Source organism: Rhincodon typus, chromosome 5 (assembly GCF_021869965.1).
Source record: "Rhincodon typus isolate 14 chromosome 5, sRhiTyp1.1, whole genome shotgun sequence".
In the NCBI taxonomy this organism is placed as follows: domain Eukaryota; kingdom Metazoa; phylum Chordata; class Chondrichthyes; order Orectolobiformes; family Rhincodontidae; genus Rhincodon; species Rhincodon typus.
In genome coordinates this window covers 74835231-74850644 of record NC_063336.1, presented here as the reverse complement: position 1 = coordinate 74850644, position 15414 = coordinate 74835231, and the positions used below count along the sequence as shown (strand labels likewise).

The 15414-nt window shown below is 41.7% G+C and overlaps 1 protein-coding gene across 4 annotated transcripts in view; it reads left to right on the top strand.

Moving 5' to 3' along the window:
• fam135a (family with sequence similarity 135 member A) overlaps positions 1–15414 on the top strand; it is a 312830-nt gene that overhangs the window by 12080 nt on the left and 285336 nt on the right. For all 4 annotated transcript variants that reach the window (XR_007262130.1, XM_048597297.1, XM_048597296.1 and 1 more), the window contains exons 2-3: positions 11450–11544; positions 11629–11754. Coding sequence is in view for 3 of the 4 variants with exons in the window: in XM_048597297.1 (XP_048453254.1) it covers positions 11678–11754 (77 nt within the window). In the remaining variant the exon portion in view is untranslated. The remainder of the gene's footprint in view (positions 1–11449; positions 11545–11628; positions 11755–15414) is intronic.

Here is a 15414-nt window from a genome sequence, read left to right as displayed (position 1 = left end):
TCCTCCCCGCCTTTCAACCTCTGTACAGGTTGGCAAGGGGCTGATCTAATCAATCTGGATGTTAGTCCAAGGGCTGTCTACTCGTCAGGTAAATCTCAGTTCCCTTTTATTGGCATACCTGTGTGGATTCTTTTGGACGCAGATCATACAATGATCAGTGTAGTGCTGTATGCCCTGATCCATCTTTAGCCACCAGCACAACCCTTTAATCCTTTCCTGATGGCCTCTGCTCCTTGATGGTCCCAGACATTGACATGTTGATTAAATCTAGTTACTTCCTGTGTAGGAGGGAGGAATTCAGATATCTAGGTCATTGAGATCTCTTCCAGGACAGATGGGACCTGTTGCACCTAAACTGGAAGGGCACTAATATCCATGTGCAGAGGTTTGCTGCTACCACTCAGGAAGGTTTAAACTTGTACGGCAGGCTGTGAGATCTGGAGAAGCAGGTCAGGATGTGAAATGAAGGTAGAGGTTAATAGGATGAACAGTGCCAATTTAATGATTAAGGTGGCACTATAAAAGTGAATTGAATAAGCCAGAAGGGAGAAATAATAAAAAGGCATTGAAGAACACGTACAGCGAAAGTTAGAGTTCTTTATACAAGTGCATGGCCTGTAAGGAACAAATTAAATGAGCAGGCACCGATTCAAATTGGAAACTGTGACATAGTAGACATTACAGGGACATGGCTGCAGGATGATCAGGTCTGGGAACTAAATGTACCAGGTTAGAAGGTTTACAGGAGGAGTAGAGAAAACAGCAGAGGGGCTGGAGTAATGTTGTTAATTAGAAACAGAATCACTTTCATAGTGATGGAGGATTTAATGAGGAGAAGGCACCCAGTGGATACCTTATGGGTGGAACTAAAACCACAATAGATATAATAAAGAGACCACCTGGTAGCATCTTCAATGTGCTCGCTTGTATAAATGCTGAAATTAGGCAACTATTTAGCAAAGGCAGAGTAATATTAATGGGGGATTTTAATCTTAACATAGACTGGAAGATAAAGACAGGTACCTGCAGAAAGTTTGTGAATTTCTGGTATGTGTCCAGGATTTTTTCCTACAGCATTGTGTCTTGGAAGCAACAAGAGGACAAGCAATACTTGATCTCGTAATGAGCAACAAGCCTGATTTAATTAGTGACCTAGTTGTTTTGTGACCATTTGTCAGTAAATGATCATAACAACATTATTGAGTTTAATGTCAGAGATAAAAATCAGATACTAGAATTTTGGATTTAAGTAAGGCATTACACATTCCGTTTTCCTATTCTCATTTTCCAGTGAGGACCTATCCACAAAATTTTATAAAGACTGTGTTTTGGCTTTCCCAATTCCCTTGACTTTTTCCCCTGTATTGTTTGGCATAAATGGTCCCTTAGGGTAATTCATTGCCACTACCTGGTACTCATGAGGTTCCCCTCCATAGTTCAGGTTGTCAGCTACCAATGTCGCAGCCCTGAAGCATCAGGGTCTAGTGCTGTGCAGTTTTGGCCCCCACATTGTCTTTAATTCACCTGTCCATCAGTGGTTGTATGTTTGGTTAGAATGGTTAGGGGGTTGAGTGCAATTATATAGGCGAAGTACTCCCCAGAAAACAACCAGGAGATGTTTCTCATACTGAGAAACCCTGCTCCATTGGGGATACGAGTCGGCAGACGTAGGCCACCGGTCTGAGCCACCTGTAGTACTCGGTAAGAATGTGGCTGCGAGGGTAGTGTCTCTGTCTGATAGCTACTTCTTGAACAAATGGGAAGTCCCGGTCTGGTACCTGTAGTATGGAAGCCTTTACCGGTGCCAGTTTTAATTGCGAGACAGCTTGCTGCTTGGTCTGTTCATGGGGGAACATTCTTTTTCAACAGGTTTGATAGTGGGGAGGCTTTCGCAAAACCATCTATGTGATTCCAGCAATATCCAACAAGGCAACAAGCTTACATCTGTGAGTAAGGGGAAGTGTGCTATAGTCTCGATGTGCTTCTTTACTATCTCTTATTTCCCCTGGGTCACAATGGTGTCCAGATAGGAGCCCTATGACTTCATAATCTGGGCTTTCTTCAGGTTCACTTTAACTGTAATGAGGTGAGTAGCGTCAGCAGCTCATTAAGTAGTTGGAGGTGCTCTGATTTGGTATCTGTCTTTAGGAGGAGGTTGTCCATGTATTGAATCGGGCACTCGGGATGTGAAAAATCTACTAACCCTTTGGCCAGCTGTTGGTGAAAGATGGATAGAGAATTATGGAAGCCTTGAGGCAAACAAATCCAAACTTGTATTGTCACTGCTTGCTGAGAGAATAGACCAAAATCTGTTGCTAATGTCCAGCATGGTGAAATATGTGGCTTGTGTCTTTATGATTTTGGCGCTGGTAGCTCCCGTTGGTTCTGTGGTAGGTGTTTTTCTTTTGAAGCTACCAGTGTTCAAAGTAGCCATCGGATATCTGAACTGGCCAGTTTGGGGAATTGTTGATGGTGGCTACTGGGCTCAGGATTCCCTGTTGTAGGAGGCTATTTGTGACATGGGAAATATCCCCTTGTATTGCTTCTGAGGTTTTGGGTTAGGACCATCTATATCTCCCCTGTCATTCTACTGTAGTCATATCTGCAGTTTGCAAAAGGCTTCAGTGTGCTTGGTAAGAGTCCCCTGTGTCTCGGGCTGACTGATTGATTATTTCTGTGGGTTTAAACCACAGTTCTCGCAGGGTGCAAATCCTGTCTACATATCTCCCTGTGGAGATTTCTTAGGGCCTCATCCGCATCGGGCATTTGCCATAAGCAGCGTTTTACGGGGTCAAATGATAGATTGCATTTCTGCACAACATCTGAGCCCAGGATATTTTCTTCCTCTGGGTGGAGTTTGACCAATATAGCCAAGTGAAGGCAGATAGGTTTAGGGTTGTGTGAGTACCTCCAGTGTCCAATAGGAACTCCAATGTGGTGGCTTCTGGAATTGCCTTCTACTAAGTGTTGCCCTGCACTATCCCATCTGGCATTGCATACCTGTTTCAGTGAGGCTTGTCACCATGGTGCTGCGGGTCTGACTGGGGGTGTAAGTTGGAAGGGGCTGTGATATCCCCTATGGGGCTATCACTGCTTGAACTACAGTGAGTGGGGTGGCCCCGTGCCTATTTTGGTGACTAGTGATTACTTGGTTCATTGGGCAGAAATTGCTCTGTGGTTTTCTGGGGTTTGGGTTCTTTAGGGAAGGAATGTGGGATTGGGGGTACTGAGGGTATTGTAGTTATTGGCATACCAAGATTTTTCCTCCTTTATGTTCTCCCAGTCCTCATCATACCTGTCTTCCGTCTGCAGCCCTGAAGAAGCACACATTTTCCCTTTCTGGATTGTAAATTGGGGCTTTAACCTATCAATCTCACGCTGGCGCTTCGCATGATCTATAGCACAGGCTTTCCTCTCTTGTTTTATTTGGCATATAACCATGACCGCCGCCTGCAAATTACTACACTTCTTGGCTAGCTCGGTCACTGTTTTTTGGGCTGTGTCATGGATCGCATGCTGTTCCCCTTGGTTGACGTTCTCTCCCTGGACCTGAAACTGCCCTGTGTGCAACACATTTGCTGGTTGCTGTTCCTGCTCTTGAATTTTTGCCTGCATTTTCTTGATTCTGTTCTTTGCACTACTGAGCTCTTCTTGAAGTTTTACATTTTCAAATTCTCTCCCTTTTTAATTGTTCCATACAACTGGCTATCGCTATGGCCTTACTTAACTTGGGGATGTGCTTATCTAACTCCTTATGCGCTCTGTCCCAAAGATTTTGCACTTTGGATCTCAGATCCGATACTAACTTAGCACAGTATTTGGCCCGCCTGGGCCACTTCCTATTCAGATATTTCCTTAGGGGTTACTCCCACTCTGAGCAGTCTGCAGTTGTTCCACTCTGCTGTTCTTCTAGGGTTCATCAAAGTGGCAGGGAAGTGATCTAGCTTAACCCAAATTCTTAATGTGCAAGGGATAAGTGATTGGCTCCCCCTCAAGGCTGACTTGTAGAATTTTCCCTTTTTCCTTGATTAGCCTTACTTTAAAGCTGTGCTGTTTTACTTGTCTTGCTCCACAGACCTGCCATGTCAATTACAGGTCAGTTGCCTCTATCCCCATTCACCACTTGAATCGTGGCCCTCACTTGGGCCAGCTGCCCTCTTAAGTCAGGCTCAGGCTGGATATTCAGGATTGTGAGGCAGGTGAGAGTTGACTTCAGAGTAACAATTGGCCACCTCTTATTGAAGACCATCAAGGATGCCAATGTTGTCTGTGCTTTGGGCACTTTGACCAGTTTCTATGTACAGGTACACTTGTTTTAATCTTGTACTACATTTGGAATAAATGAAGGGGTCAGAGTTGACCTGCAATTGAATGCAATTTTATTGACAAACTAAATGAAAGACACAAAAGGGGCCATGTGGCCGAATATTATCTAAAACCCTGCTCTTATGCTATTAAAGGGAGATGATGGCCTAGTGGTATTATTATTAAACTACTAATCCAGAGACCCAGGTAATATCCTGGGGATGTGGGTTTGAATCCTGCTATGATGGATGTTGGAATTTGAATTAATTTCCAATTAAAAAAATCCGGAATTAAGAGTCAAATGATGACCATGAATCCACATTCGATTGTCAGAAAAGCCCATTTGGTTTACTAATGTCCTTTTAGGGAAGGAAACTGCCATCCTTGCATGGATTGGTCTACATGTAACTTCAGATCCACAGCCATGTGGTTAACTCTTAAACTGCCCTCTGGGTAGTTACGGATGGGCAATAAATGCTGGTCTAGCCAGTGAGGCCCCCATCTCATGAATGAATAATAAAAAAAAAAACCCTCCCAATTATTATGTTAATTACTCTACTAATCGCAACGATAAGTCTTTGTCTTTACAATCCCTATCTAAACTACTACTGGTTACCAGATTAGGACCAGGTACAATGCGTGCATTTCAACTTAGCCAGGCTGCGAACTTGGCAAAGGTTGGTCTTGTTTGTGGTCGTTTTCGGTCGTTTCTTTTTCGTTGGTCGGAACTCCACTGCTGGGCAAGGTGGAGTCTTTGCTGAGGGAATGGCCACCAGGTGTCGCTTCTTATCCCTTCTTGCTGCATCCTTCCAGAATGTTGTCTAGTCCTCAGCCAATCGATATTCCAGGTCAAGGTAATGGCATCCGATGGGTCACCTGATGAAAGATACCAGGGTTGCCCTCGGCGTCCATCCCAGATGTGTCAAGTGTACATCCCCCTCTCCCACACGTGCATAGCAGGAGCCCGGGGCTGTAACGAATCTGCTCTGTAACAAGTCTGCTGTTTATACCTCAGTGTTCAAAACAGTCTTTATTTTCCGAGGCAAATCTGAACTTCTCTTTACCTGCCTTTGTCTTGTGTGGATGTCTAGTGCTCGATGTCCTGAAAGTCTCATCGGCTGCTCAAAGTTTGCTCATTCTGTTTTCGGGCCTAACCATTCAGACCCTGAGCTATCTGGCTAGAGTATTCCATCTATAGCCCAATAATGTTTATAAAGTTACAACAAAATTTCCTTGCTCCTGTATTCTGCACCCCGGCTAATGAAGACAAGCATCCCTGTCTACCTGCGCTGACATCTCCAGGGGTAAATGGACTTTCACACCAAGGTCTCTTTGTTTCTCTGGACTCCACAGGAACCTACCATTCATTGTGGATATCCTTCCCTTAGACCTCCCGAAATGCAACACCTCACACTTATGAGTAATAAACTCCTTCTGCCATTGCTCCATCCATTTTACCAGCTGATTGATATTGATATCAGACTGTAGCCTGAGACTGTCCTCCTCACTCACCTCACCATAATTTGTGGTGTCATCTGCTTGCTAATTATGACTTCTACATTCACATCCAAGTTGATAATATACATAATTGGGACTGAAGACTGCCCTTTACGGACAGTGCTGGGACCTCCCGACTGAAGGCTATCCCTCTTGATTTGATTTGATGGAAGTCTGTTGAGAACCTTGACCATCTTTCTTCCTCTGTGTCTATTGTAAACAGTAAGGCAAGGCAAGTCATTTTTGAACACTATGACAGCGAGTGAAGAGCCTGGAAATGCAGCCTGACCCAGTCAATGAGTTGGGTACATGCCCTGGCTGTAAGGAGGCCTTGCTGCAGCATTACAGTGATAGTAGCCAGTGCAACCTGAGGTGTATCATTGAGATGCCGAAGAGCCCTGTCAATGAATTAGATGTGCCTTGAGGGGCCTTGGCAGCTTTCACACATTAGATATCACAGAACATGGGGTGCGTTTGGCCGAAGACCTGGAGCATGCCCTGAGATGTTGGTGCTCCACTGTTTTATCCTGGTGGGCCTTTGGAGAGAACCCACTCTGGTTCTGGAGAAGGGTCACTGGACCCAAAACAATTGACTTTGATTTCCTTCCACAGGTGCTGGAGACCTGCTGAGTTTTTCCAGCAATTTCTGTTTTGGTTTCTGGTTTCTTGTTGAGTTTTCTCAACATTTTGCTTTTTTGACAGATTAGGTAAGATAGAAAGCTAAATTTTAATGAGGCGATTTGAGCTGTCAAGTATTTAACAAGCTTTGATCACCATAAGCAACTTGTGCTGCCTAGCAAGAATCACGCCATGGCATGAGTGAAAAAAAAAATACAGGATGGAACGAGATGCTTCCAACATCAAAATGGATCTTGCTGGATTTCTTGTCTAATTCTGCCACGCACATCTGGCCGTAGTCCATGTCATTCAGGCTCCTAGAATAATGCGTCAACAGTTAGATGGCTTGAATTTAAGATAAGTTACTCTGACCTAAAACTGGAAATATCCATTAAAACGTCTCTTGCATGACAAGATTCTTAATCCTTGCATGTATATTATCAGAAGAATCTCTTTTTTTACCCCTCAGAATCACAGGAACTACCAAGGATGCTGCTGTTCTCACTGTTGTGAATGTTTTGAGTTCCTGTTGGATTGCATACAGCAGTTGCTAGCAAAGTGGCACAGTGATGATTGAAGTGATTGATTGATTGTATCCCATTTGCTGCCTACATCATCTGATTTGGAGGATAACAGCATCGACAGAGTGCCATAAGCTTGACCTGATGATTTTTCCTCCAATAGTGTTAAATACACTAAGGATTTTTTTGCTTCCTGGCAAATCAGAGTCTTCAAAACTTTCTCTACAATGGGTGGCAGGGCTTGCCAAAATAGCTGCCTCAGCTCCTGCTATTACATCATGTTCTAACCATAGATTCTGTCTCTGAAGGATCAATGAGATTGGGAGAGAGGAAACCCATGAGTGGAATTGCTGGAGCAGGTGAGAATAAGAAAGTGATTGAGAGACTGGAGGCACAATGGCTCACAGATTCTGTCTCCCAGATATGGAGCAGCATTTCTCTCAGTTATCACTCTGGTCATTGAGTTTTCATGGGCTTTTTGGGGATTCTGGGGGCAAATTCACCCTTGCTATGTTTAGGCCCTCCCTCAGAGCCTGCTTTGCCATTTAATAAGATCATATTTGATCCTCAACCTCCCACAGGTAAGTTTTAATGCTGTGATATTTGTGGCAAGTTCTGGTCAGAGACTGCATCTGCTGAATAATAGTGATCATCTGTAACTAGTGCTAAAAGGTTAAAAACCATATTTCTATTTGAGGCAAATGATTTCATACTGTGCTGTCTTTTTTTGAGTTTTTTGAACTTCAGGGCATTCATTGTAAATGTGCTGTGGTCAAACTCTCAGATTTAGTAAACAGTTTACCATTATTATTTCATTGTAGCTTGAGAGTTCTTCAGTAGAACATAGAACCACTGGAAGACTCTCTGTCACAACGGTTCTTTACTGAATAATGTACTTGAATTCTTTTTGAGGCTAGTCAGTGAACAAACAATCTTTCAGATTGACCAAGTCATTTGGTAAGAATTTGAACTTGAAGATGTTGAAGGTGAAGACCCTGAATAAAACGGCAAACTTTTTTTTTTGCAAAACACCAACTCTCCATTGACTTGATTATGCAGGCAGACATGAATTGAAGATAATTTTTCAACAATATTAAAAGCAGGACAGTTAATTTCAGATATCTAGTAGAAAACTGTGCAGAAAGGTCACAAATGTAGTACTGCATTAAAGGCTTTATAGCAAAATTCCATCGGTGGCCAACAAGTAACTTTCTGCTTACCGCACAGGGCAGAAAAGACATAATGAGAAGTCTGGCTAGAAACAGCCTTTTGTGACCTTGGAGGAACTATTGGATGTATCTTGCCTATAAACTCAGTAACTTTGAAACAAGGATCTTTTTTTTACCCCCCCCCCTCATGTTGAAGAATGGCTTCCATTGGAACCTGTTCTGGCAAATGGCCTTCAGATAGATCAGAACAAATAAGTCGCTGGGCTTGAAAATAGTCGACAAAATCAGTGACTGGTTATTGTTTGAAATAAAGCTTGTGGATAACTTTGCATAGCATGCTTGGTGTCCCTCCAAAGATGTACTGCTATATTCGATTTGCGTCCCTCTCTTTCTGTTTATAGCTGCCCCTTAGTGTGGGTAACACTAAACTGTGATCTGGTGTTCAGTTTGATATTGTCATATAATCATTCATTCCAAGTATACTCGCATTTATTGTTTACGCTACATACAGGGTTTGTCTAGTTTGTCCCCTGCACGTGTTCTTTCTATGTGACTGCTGGAATCATTTTACGTGTTGATTTTGACTTGCCCCTTCTTTGTAGCAAGCATTTGCTGCTTTTGAACATTCTGCTTGTTTGACATGTTTTCGCTTGCTCACAGCCTTGCACAAATTTGTTCTTTTGTTTATGCTTCCTGTCTTACTCAAGGACGTTCTCTGCCTTGTCCATTTTTACTTTTACACTTGTATGGCAGCCCTTTCTCTTACGTTTCCCTGTGTTCTTGAAGCTTACTGTTTTGGTTTCCTCTCATATCTATCTGGGATTGCTTTTGCTCTGAATGACTGTTCAACCACTCCATCTAATGCAGTAAGAAAAAATGTATTTAAATTTTGGTTATCTCTGAGCAACTTAGTTGTCGTCCCCGAGTTACTGTGTGCGTGAAGAATTGCAAGCTTTTATCTTTTGAGAGTGCCAAATTTTACGCATAAAACAAACCTGACAGCTTCCACATATTGTGACTCAGTAGATAGTTTTGTGGTGGAACTTGTTAAAAGTTTGCCTGCAATATCTTATTTATAATGAACATCAGGAGCAACATGGTGGCTCAGTGGTTAGCACTGCTGCCTCACAGTGCCAGGGACCAGGGTTCGATTCCAGCCACGGGGGACTGTCTGTGTGGAGTTTGCACATTCTCTCCGTGCCTGTGTGGGTTACCTCCCATAGTCTAGAGATGTGCAGGTTTGATGGATTGGCCATGCTAAATTGACCATTGTGTTCAAGGATGTGTAGATTAGCTGGATTAGCCATGGGAAATGCAGGGTTACGGGGGTAGGGTAGGAAGGAGGGTCTAGGTGGGATGATCTTCAGAAGGTCAGTGTGGCCTTGATGAGCTGAATGGCCTGCTTTTACACTGTAGGGATTCTATGAAAATAATGCACAAAACTGTGGATGCTGGAAATCTGAACTGAAAACAGAAATTGCTGGACACACTCAGCATGTGAGGCAGCATGCGTGGAGAGAAAATGGTGTTAATGTTTCAAGTCCCGTGACCCTTCTTCAGAACTGATAGCGTCTACAAAAACCGTGGCATTTGTGCTGATGATGGGATAGGGGGTTGATAAGTGGAGATGGACCCTGAGAGAGAGAGGAAAAAACTTGGACAGACCAAGGGATTGTTGATAGTAAACCAGGGAAGAAGAAAACCTAAGCGACTCATGGTGACAGGATCTGGGGTGTGGGTGTGCGTAAAAGATACAGAAGGATGTGGCCAGGTTCTAAAGTTATTGAACTTGACATTTAGTTCTAAAAACGGCAAGGTCCCCAAGCAAATGAAGAGATGCTGTTCCTCCAACTCATGCTGTAACTTGAAGGAGTTACATAGCATAGCAGGCCTGAGACAGATTGTTGACAAAGCAACATGGTGTCTGGAATTGGCAGATAACTGAAAGCTCAGGGTAATTTTTATGGACAGAACATAGGTATTCTGCAAAGCAATCACCCAGCCTGTGTTTGTCTCCTCTGTGTAGAGAAGACCGTATTGTGAGCAGTGAATAAGTAGACCAGTTGAGCAGGCAAATTGCTGCTCCACCTCAAAGCTGAGTCTGGGGCCTTGGATAATGTGCAGGGAGGAGGTAAACTGGTAAATGATGCCCTGCACCTTTGCTGCAGCTATAATATTGTATTCTGCACTCTGTTCTGCTACCTGATGCACTTTGTATGGTAAGATCTGCCTGTAGAGCATGCAAACCGACACTTTTCACTGTATCTTGGTACATGTGACAACAATAAATTTAAACCAAATCAGATTCTGTGATTGCTTGGGAGAGTGCCTTGGGATTGTGAGGAAAGTGTTGGGAATGGAGGAGGAATGGACAAGGATGTCCCAGAGGGAACAGTTCCTGTGGAATGTTGATGAGGAAGGGAAGGGGTAGAAATGGCAGCTTATGATCCTTTGGGTTGGAAAGTGAGGTCTAAGATGACCTTACTGTTGTTGTAGGAGGACAGAAGTGCGAGAATTGGGTTGGACGTGGCTAAAGGACTGTCAACCAGGGTAGCAGGTGAATCTTTGGTTGAGGGGAAAAAGTGTGAGCATTTAAGGCCTTTCTGGCGAAGATGGATCATCATTTATGGATGTTTTTGTTTTTGTTTTTGTTTCAAGACTTTTAATTTGTTTGTTTTTAGATGCTGCAAGTCATTGTCACAATTTGTCCATAAACATTAGCTTCTACAAGGAATATGGAAGATATTTTTATATAATTTATAGTGTGTATATATATCATTTGTGCAATACTGGACATTTCCAGATGTGGAGTTGTCCAGAGCTGCCTTCTGAATATAGCATTTGTCATAGCATCCCAACAGTGTGGAAGCACGCCATTCAGCCCATCGAGTCCACACCAACCCTCCAAAGAGCATCCCACCCAGACCCACCCCATCCTTGTAACCCTGCATTTCCCGTGGCTAACCCACCTAGTCTGTACATCCCTGGACACTATGGCCAATTTAGCATGGCGAATCCACCTAACCTGCATATCTTTGGGCTGTGGGAGGAAACCCACACAGACGTGGGGAGAATGTGCAAACTCCACACGGACAGTCACCCAAGGTGGAAACAAGACCAGGTCCCTGGTGTTGAGGCAGCAGTGCTAGCCACTGTGCCACCCAATTTGTATATCGTTCCTTGTAGTAAACAAATGGGAATAGAGCACGCGTTTATTTTAACATGAACATTGAGTTGCTTTTGCAAATTTCAAAAGTCAAAGAAGTAACTTCCTTGCCTTAATGAATTTATGATGTGTTAATTGAGCATAAAATGAATCTAACCATCATATTTTTCCAGCTGTTTACAATGCACTTATGACAGCAACCGCGGAGCAACAGAAAGGGAAAAATATTGGCATTTGGCATGATGCAGTGGAAAATGTCTAAGCCAAGGTAAGTAACCATATCGGTTAGTATTTTTTAAATCTAGAATTATTTTAATTTTGATATTGACAACCTAAAATATTACTTTTATAGGTAATGATGGTGATGACCTAAAAGTTTTGCATCTTTCTAAAATAAAAAGATGACTGAGGTACAAGCAACAGTGGAATTTTCGGTGGAGTTACACAAATTTTACAATGTGGACCTATTCCAGAGGGGGTAATTACTTTTTACACCTTTTCCTGTTATTGTTCTGTAAGAGATGAGGTGCAAACTGTTCGTGTTACTAAATACAGTTATCACTTAATTGCTCTGGAAAGCAAATGTACAGTATATAGATGCTAACAATGCAGTGCCTAGAGCAGGAGAGGAAATAGTTCTCTGTATAGAGTTGAATGAGGCCAAAGTGGTGGTGGTCAAGGTTCTCTGCTGTTATGAGTTAGAAGGTGATCTCGGAGGAGCTTTGGTGATTTACTGCTGTGCATCTTGCAGATAGTACACAATGTTGCTACTCTACGATGGTGATTGAGGAGGTGGATGGATTACTAATCAAGCAGGCTGCTTTGCCTGGATGGTGGTGAGCTGGACTGTAGTTGGAGCTGCACCCATGCAGTAAGCGCGGAATATTTCATTACACTCCTGTCTTGTATGTTGTAGATGATTAACTGGTACCAGTCAAGAATTGAGTTATTTGCCACAGAATTCACAGCCTTGTGACCTGGTCTAGAAATCCTAATATTTATTCAGCTGATTCAGTTCAGTTTCCCATCAGCGATTATTTCCAGGATATTAGTGGGGGATGGAGCAAAAGTAATGTCATTGAATGTCGAGGGATGGTTGGATTGTTGCTTCTTGGAGATGGTCTTTACCCAGCACTTGTGTAGCATTAATATTGCTTGGCACTTACCAGCTTATGTTGTCAGGTCTTATTTTACATCGATACAACTCATGAGGCTTAAATGACTTGCTGATACTTTCTTTTTCCATCCCATAGAGAATCAGTGTCTTCCTATTAGCATCTCCAAAAATGGAGTAATTAAAACGAAAATTGCACAAATTTTGGTAACTATGAGTGTGGACTTCTGTCCCATAACTCCAGACTAAAGACATTACACCAGTCATACTAATGATCTATCAACAAATGTTAACTGTTGTTTAGATTTGTGCTTTCTTCAGAGAGGCTGAGAGAATAGTATGTATTCTGTTAATTCAATGTACAGCACTCCTTAACGCTCTATGGGTTGTGCAGCTGTAAATTATTCAGTATAAACACTGAGGTAAGTATAGGCCAGTCAGCCTAAGCAGTGTTTGCTGGAGTTCTCGCTCACAGCTATTATTGGGGCTGCAACATTTGGGCAGGTTTCTATCAGCTATAATTCTAAGTTTGGGTATTGTTATGCTTTTCTTCAATCTTGCATGGCAATATTTAAATATATACAAAACTAAACCAGTAAATGAGATTACTTTGGTAAGTTTATGTATTCTATTAAAATTAATTTGGGGGCATTGCAGCTTCGAGGTTTATCATTCAGTACTTCTTACTTGTAACTTTATTGTAGATGAGGTACATTGGAAATGAGTTAGCTTTGTAGTGGGGCTTTTTCGGTTTGAGTTGCATGACATAATTTGGTGAGTACAATATTCAGGTCAGGTACAGACCTGGGAATTGTCGCAATACTAGTTTTGGCACTGAATGCCAAAAGTTAGACTCTTGTGCACCACAAACCTGTAATGCATTCACTGGAATTTATTGAAAAAATAACAAGGATATTCAATAGAGGACTTAACAATAGATGGAAAGTGGTATGGATAGGATTCAACACAAGTTGGAATAAGTGATTACTTAATGCTTCTATAATTTTTAAAATAATTTGTCTTTACATATTTAATCAAATACTGGGATAACTAGAGTTGCTTTTTGTTACATTTTAACACTAATTCCAGTTCCGTATATTTGAATAATTACAAATGAGCATAGATCTGATAAAATGAAGATTGCTGGTTGTTATGTGCGTATATGAATAATTTCACTTCTGAATGTCAGTATCAAATGTGAATTAATAAAATTTAAGGCAGTTTCATTTTAAATCAAGTTGTGACATGAAAGTGAGACTGGTTTCACGGACAAAGACTAAAGCAGTAATCTCATTTCATACAAAACATGAAACTGCTTCTTCATGCAGTTGAATTTCACTCCTTTTCTACCCCAAACAGGTTTGTTGTATCAACCTGACTCTCTGATTTTTAGTAAACATGGAAAATGTCTGTCAGCATCTTAGGAATGAGAAGCAGATTTAATGTTTCATCAGTATGAAATTTGAAAGTGACCTTTCAACAAACTTTTCTTCAGGTACTTGGCTTCCTTCATTGGCTGAACACTGAAGGTTTAATTATTTGCAACAAAGATTGAAAGTTACACAAAGTCTAAAACATGGAACCAGACCATTTGATCTATCCTGTCATTTATGCTTCTCCCTTCACTTTTTACCTAATCCTATCTGCTTAACCTTCAAATTGTTTTTTTTAACTTCTGCTTTTTCAGCTTTCCTTTAAATGTATCTATACATTTACCTAATCCAATCTCTGTGGTGTTGAGTTACATTCTCTGAATGAAGAAGATTCTCCTGAATTCTCTTTTGAACTAATTTATGATAGTCTTAGATTTCTTGCCTTGAGTCATGGACTCCCCAACAAATGAAAGCATGTGGTTGCTCGGTTGCTCACTTGCTCGCCAAACTGGTAAGTTTGTTCACAAACATTTCATCACCATGCTAGGTAACATCATCAGTGTGCCTCTGATGAAGCGTCAGTGTTCTGTCTTGCTTGCTATTCTCAGTTCGTTGGAGTGGGTGGCATCACTTCCGAATTTATTTCTTAGTGGTTGGTATATGGGGCCCAGCTCTGCATGTTTGTTAATAGAGTTCCAGTTTGAGTGCCAGGCCTCCAGGAATTTTCATGCATGTCTTTGGTTGGTTTTTCCTAGGATGGCTATGTTGTCCCAGTCTAATTGGTGTCCCTCTTTGTCCATGTGTATTGAAACGAGTGACAGTTGGTCATGTCTCTTGGTAGCTAGTTGGTGTTTGTGAATCCTGATGGCTAGTTTCCTTCTGGTTTGCCCAATGTAATGTTTTTGGCAGTCTTTGCATGATATCTTGTAAATAACATTGGTTCTGTTAATTGTGGTTGTCAGATCCTTTATTCTCATCAGTAGCTGTTAGTTTGTGGCCTACCATGATTCCAGAGTAATCTGGTGGTCATTTCTTGTACGTCCTTAATGTATGGTATGGTGAGTAGTGTCTCTGGATATGTTGTGTCTTCTTGTTGTGGTCTGTTGTGCAGTGTCAGATCGCGTTCAAAGAACCAGACGACCAGGATCAGTGAGTGGCGAAAATAGCCTTTTTATTGCACATTCACAGCAGTACGATGTAAAGCAAAATAGAATCCCAAAATTAGAGCTCAAAAGCAGCCATTTTAGACAGAATTCAAGCATATGTTAACATTCCAGCACTTGAGTGTTAAGCCGTAGATATGGTGCAAAAACTGTTTTTGCAGGAAATCTGAGATGGTTGAAACATGTACTAAATGTTACTGGTTATTGTTGACTGTTAATGGTTAATTTAATGAGATTAGAATGTCTGTCTGGTTTGCCCTTGCATAATTCAAAATGTGTTAGTCTTGTTATTTTCAAGGTTAGAATTTAAAGTTAGAAAAAGGCATCTTGTGTTTTTTTTAAATAAGTCTGAGTTCCCAATAGCTTTGATTGTGGTTTTTATTTACTATCGCTTGTTTAGTTAGTTTCATGGTTGCATCCATCTGTGGGTTCTATTTACCATCGTTTGTTCGTTCGTTTGTTCGTTCGTTTGTTCGTTCGTTTGTTCG